Source organism: Sitophilus oryzae, unplaced genomic scaffold, assembly GCF_002938485.1.
Source record: "Sitophilus oryzae breed Bouriz unplaced genomic scaffold, Soryzae_2.0 scaffold_111_pilon_pilon, whole genome shotgun sequence".
In the NCBI taxonomy this organism is placed as follows: domain Eukaryota; kingdom Metazoa; phylum Arthropoda; class Insecta; order Coleoptera; family Curculionidae; genus Sitophilus; species Sitophilus oryzae.
The window spans coordinates 4,815,906-4,821,944 of NW_022145749.1; the positions used below are offsets into that span (position 1 = coordinate 4,815,906).

At 31.2% G+C, this 6,039-nt stretch overlaps 1 protein-coding gene across 1 annotated transcript; it reads right to left on the reverse strand.

The window, feature by feature from the left end:
* Positions 1 to 2,832: 2,832 nt before the first annotated feature.
* Positions 2,833 to 4,363, reverse strand: LOC115883320. The gene is made up of 3 exons (XM_030901668.1): positions 4,176 to 4,363; positions 3,620 to 3,960; positions 2,833 to 3,458 (listed from the first exon to the last, which is right to left on the reverse strand). The coding sequence occupies exons 2-3, from the start codon at positions 3,942 to 3,944 to the stop codon at positions 2,833 to 2,835; spliced, it is 951 nt and encodes a 316-aa protein (XP_030757528.1). The 5' UTR covers positions 3,945 to 3,960; positions 4,176 to 4,363.
* Between the last annotated feature and the right edge of the window lie 1,676 nt (positions 4,364 to 6,039).

Below are 6,039 nucleotides of genomic sequence, written 5' to 3' on the forward strand. Positions count from 1 at the left end.
AGTGTAAGAAGTTCTTTGAAGTGTTTAAATCTTTCTTTCTCTGATTCATTTAGATTTTTATTATTTCCAAATTAAAAAAATTATATTGCAGAGCTAACTCAGCTAACCTCTTACAATATTTGGAGTTTTCATTCATTGAAGTCAAAATTTGGTAAATTGGGTATCGAGTAAGGGGAAGAGTCGCTGCTATAATATTAATAATACTCTTAGGAAGGTGTAACAAGGTAATTAAAAACTTGTACTTACCTTACAATCTCTTTTAAACTACACACAAACAGAACATTTATATAGAGCTTCCGAATGATAAAACAATAATGGCTGCTAACACATACCACTCCTAGAAAGGAGAAAGGAGAGAGGACACATAAGATACACTTGGTCGGTGTATCTACGCTGAGGCTATCCGCGCATGCGCACACCTTCATTTCATGCTAGAATGTAGACACAACAGTACACTATTACAAAGTGTCTATATAGATATTTATATTATGTGTATACGTCACATTTTTACAAGGTGTGTACTATAGGCACAACTATGATACGAAGTATCACACATACATATGACTTATACATTGTATGTCTCATATACCGACGTCAGATTTCATCATTTTAATAATTATTTGTTACGTTACAAAAAAACTCTTTAGAATCTTGAGTGCATACGGTATACAACTATTAGTAAACACTGTATCACACAATTCTATCAATATAAACCTGCGTGTATCTCATATGTATATGTTAGAACTAGATGAACACTTAGGTTCACTTTAACATATCGCACACATGCTTCAAAAGTGACACAACTCAAAAAAACAAGTTTTCCATAAAACGCAAAAAACTGTTTTTTAAATAAATATAATTTTTTTTATAAATTTAAAAACGTAATTATTATGATTTTTTCCTTCCAAAACTAAAAAAATAAGATAAATTAATTAAAACGTCTACTTAGTGTCAAAATTAATGACTTTTGTAGTTGTGCCACTGTTGTCGAAAAAAAAAATTATTTTAGGAAAAATATTTTAAATCATGTCACTTTTGACGATCGTCTTAAGCACTTTGGTCATTTTTGAAGAAAACATTTTTTAAAAAAATTACTCTTTTTTTATAAAAAAAGTGCCTTAAATTAAATGAAATTCAAGTTTTATTTTAAATCGTTTAATTACTTAAACAGGACAGGTACTTTTAAAGAATCTTATGTACATTCTAATAGTGCATCTTATAATTAGTACAATAAAATAACATTTATTAGGAACTTACGAGGAACAAACATCGCGCAAAGTAAATAAATACTTAGTACATACCAACAAAGAAACGCAAAAATTATTAGATTTTAAAACAAAACAAACTAAAGGAAAACATTAAATAAAATTTTCTAAAAAAACTGGTGAATAAAAATATATTATTCTGAAATTTGCAAAACATTTTTATAAAAAGAGTTGTAGTAATATTTTGGAATTATGTTTTTATCAGCCAGTTCTTTCAGGTCCCTTTTTTTATTATCCGATAATGGTAAATTATTTGCATATGCCTGAACTAATTGTATAGGTAAGTTGACTTCCAAATTGTCCTGAGATCGAGTGTTTTTGGCTTTTAGCATAATAAATACAGTCTTAAAAATGTTATCCTCATACGAAGTCTTGTAGAAAAATTTATTATGTTCATTTTTTTCGACCCTTAAAACTTTAATATCGTGCCATTTTATTTTGTTCTTCTCTGTGTCAACTGTAAAATTATGACCTATTTGCTCTTGAAGTAGCTTTAAATCATAAAAATTTTCATAAGTTAATTCATGAACACGATATGGGGGGCCATTCTTTTTTGCGGTTTGAATTAAAGTTATATATTGTTCTGGAACATAAATTGGACCAGATCTAAGGCATCTTTTTATCTGCTTTTCAATAACACTGTGGACGTTATCACCTTCGTGTTGAGAGTGTTCATGAATTAAAAATTTTATGTGTAATGCTCCGAATTTTAAACGTGGTTGTAGCATAAATATAAGCAGCAAGTAAATATTTATTTTTCTGCTGTCCACAACAGTTATCAGAGTAGAATATAACGTCCAAATTATCATTATTCTTATTTTCTGCCAAGGATTTTAAATATTCTAAAACACAGCTACCGATTTCCACTGCACCGCGCTTTCCTTCGGTCTCATTCCAAAAAAAGCAATCAACATTTTTGGCATTTAAATCGCTGATAGTAAAATTATAACAATTCATTTTACTCTTGTAATAAAATGAGGAAACTTGTCCTCTCGGCAACGGCAATACCGCTTGCAAATCATAAACGGCCACTGAAGCAGTATTATTATTTTTATCTTTTTCTTTCTCGGCCCGAGAAAGCTGTTTTTCTTTTAAATGCGAGTTGTAAGCTTCAATTAATTTATGTTTGCCTTCCTCATCGGCATTTTTAAACGATTCACATACGTCACACTGGTCCTTTTTCGGGACAAAGAAGGAAATGTTAAATTCAGTGTTGAATATGCGATTGAACATTATATAGTTTGCAAATGGAAGTTGTCTTCTTTCTCTTTCTTCTTGATAGTCTCTATGTAAATCTGACAAACTTTTGCCACTGTCAATGTATTCCCGTTCTGTTTGGGCTCTTAAATAATGGGAATCTGTTCTTGGTATGGCGTTTATAAATTGTCTTACACTTTCTTTTATTTCTCGATCTACTGTGGGTTGTTTGCCATGTCTTCCCCTCAAATCTTTACTAACAAAACCAGTTTCATTTTTCTTCATAATAGCTGTACGAATGGGTCTATCGTTTATGTCAAGTGTTGCCTTAAAAAATAACTTACAAACTCTTACCCGACTACTGTTTACATCAAAGTAAAATGCTGAAATTCATTTTTCTAACATTTTGAGTGCTCGAATAACGGTATTTTGGTTTTATTTCTTCACAATGAGCAATGATAAATTCCCTTTGTCTTTCTAAATTAGCCAGTGCCCAGTAACTGCGAAACAGCTCTTCTCTAATTTGCTCATTAATCTTTAGGTCACACTGCAATCTGCATTTTTTACCACAACCAGGTCTTACTCTTTTTGCAGGAAATTGTTTTTTGGATTTTGAACTGGATATATACGCCTGTCCAGAATTCCTTAGTTTTTTAGATTGAGTAACACCCCAGTTCTCAAAGTTCCTTCTTCTTTTCTTTCCTTTTTTCTTCTCTTCTTCTTCTTTGCCATTAGGGTATTCATTCTGTTCTTCGCCCTCGCTGCTGTTTGAGTTGCTGGTCGAACTTTTGGATCCGGAAGCTGGGTTAAGATTAAAGGTTGTTTTAGTATTATCAAAATTTGGATCTTCATCTGAGTCATCCATATCACTTTCTCCGCTATGAACCGGAGACACAAAGTAATTTGGCTTTTTCAATATCCTTAAAACTGTAGGGCGCTCGGATTCATACGATACATCATACTGTACATGCTTTTGAGATATGCCTTTGGAGCCTCCTAAAGAAAAACAAAAAAAATAGATCACAATCACAATCTTTTAGTACCTACGTTTTGCTACGTTACTATTGCAAATATTCCTACAGAAAAATTTTAATAAAAAACAATATAAACAATTTTAAGTAAATAATAAAATATAAAAATATCAATTTTGTTCCTACCTAAATATTCACTGCTAATGGACTCTGCTAAATTAGTCTGAACTTCACTTTCTAAATCAGATTCTAGTGGAAGAACTATTTTTGGATCAGAAACTTCAAAGGGAATTGGTTCTGGGTGATGGCTGCTAGATGATAGCTGCTTAGAAATCTCTGTATTGGGTGTTTGACCAGAAATTTGCGAGCCGCTAGTTGATGGTTGGTTCTCATAGTCGGATTCAGTCTGTTCAACATTTCTAGTATTGGTAACATCCAATAGTGTACTGTTTACTTCAAATTTTCTTTTGGCCAATTCTAAAATTTTGGCTGTACGACCTGCTGACTGCATACTTACTGGTTATAAACTGAAAAAAAAACAAAAATTACGACATGCTATGTTTAAAAACAACAAGTAAACAAATTACTTGCTTACATTTATTATTTTTTAGTTTTTAAAATATTTGTAGCATAATTTAAATTTAAATTTAATTGAAATTTAAATCTAATTAAATTTAAGCAAATCTTAATTTTAGCATCTAAAATGGCACAACTTAAAATAAAAACAAACATTTCAACTTACCTGTTCTTTTAAAATGACACAACTTAAAATAATTAAAATTAAGTTTGTAATGTTTTTCATCAAAACTGTCACAACAACAAATAATCTTGATTATCACTGCACTGTTGATCATTAAAAGTGGCACAACTCAAAATGAAACACTTTTTAAGACCGATGGAAGCGTGTGCTCCCGCTGAGATCAGAGACTAAACTGGTATGATGTCGCTCTTGAAAAAATGGTTTATTCTTGTTTTGATCATTAAAAACGACACTAATGCCATCTATCGGCAAACCATTAAAGTTAATTTAATACGGTTTTGTTGGAAAATAAAGCATCTTTTTACGAATTTCTCAAGGTTATTAACTCAAAAAATGCAATTTTTGAGTTGTGTCACTTTTGAAGCAAGGGTGCGATATGTCTCTCCCTTGTAGAAACGTAATTTCATTTGGACGTGCTATATGGGCTGTTACCCAGTAAAGCAACCCATACGTTAAATCCAAATCGCCCTTGTGCTACCCTGTTTACTTGTTGATTGGGATTTTGATCTGCACAAATATGATTATTATGCCGGTTGAATATACCATCACTTGAAATACTGGACTCATCGTTCCAGATAATCTGATCAAGCAATTCATTTGCTTCTAACATTCCCAAATGCCAATTACAAAACTCGATTCTGCGTTCTGCGTCTCCAGGATGTAGAAGCTGGGTTTTCCTTGCTTTATAGCATTTATAATTATTTTTCTTTCAAATATTCAATGTTTTTGTATCATAAACTCCGACATCATTTTCAATAGTTCTACTTGATGTTCTTGGATCTAGTGTTACGGCTCCGAGGACATTAATATATTGATTTTCTTCATTTTCTTTCTGATAATTTTTCAGATGCGGTTTTTCAAAAGATACAAAATTGATTAAACTATCTTCTAACCTTTTAAAAATGGCTGGGTTTGATTGCTCGCGCTTAGGATACCGCTCAAAATATAAATCAGCTGCCATTTGTTTATGTTTGTTAGACTCAATATAACATTCTAACATATATTATTTCTCAAAATTTTTAAATTTACTCATTTTTTTATTATTTAAAATACACACACCTCAATCTATTGAAATGAAATGTCACGCATCCATCAAAGGTATGTTCCGATCACAATGACAACCGTTTACTTTGTTACTCGGCACGGCCTACTACTTGGATATTTTAAGAAAAAATTGAAATGTTGAGGTTAATAGTGAAAATAAATATGAAGTGTTATATATTTTCGAAAAGCCCGTGCCAACCTGAATCAGGAAATTTAAAAATATACAGGGGGTTCTATTTAAAAAAAAAACATAAGTGTAGTTAATATCTAAAAAATATCTAAATAACTACACAGAAAAGTGCCTTTAGAACGTATAATTCATTTTTCCGTGATTGCTGAAATAAACAAACTATCAAACATCTTCAAAAATACAAAATTTGAGAATCCCCCTGTAGCTTCGAAACCGATCAAAATAGCCACAATCCGTTTGCGCCTTTGTGATTTTTTCAAAAAAAGAGCCCGAGACTGCAGTATCAAAATTTGAATATTTCTCACGGTTTTCTAGATACCCTATAGAAGCAACAAAAATAGGTTCGCCACCCTGTACAGGATATGTCAGAACTAAGATTCATACCAAAGTTACATTTTTTCTTATGGAACACCCGGTATTTTATTTCATATTTGGATCCTTGGACACAATATAAGGCATTAATTACTAGGGTTAATGTTAGTAAAAATGTTTTACAAGCTTTGGTTTTTGAGATATTCAAAAAAAAATTGATTGCTTCGATTAATGTATACAGGGGTATCAAAAATTGCTGGTCTATTTTAAATATTAATTTTATATAAAAACTTCGTTATT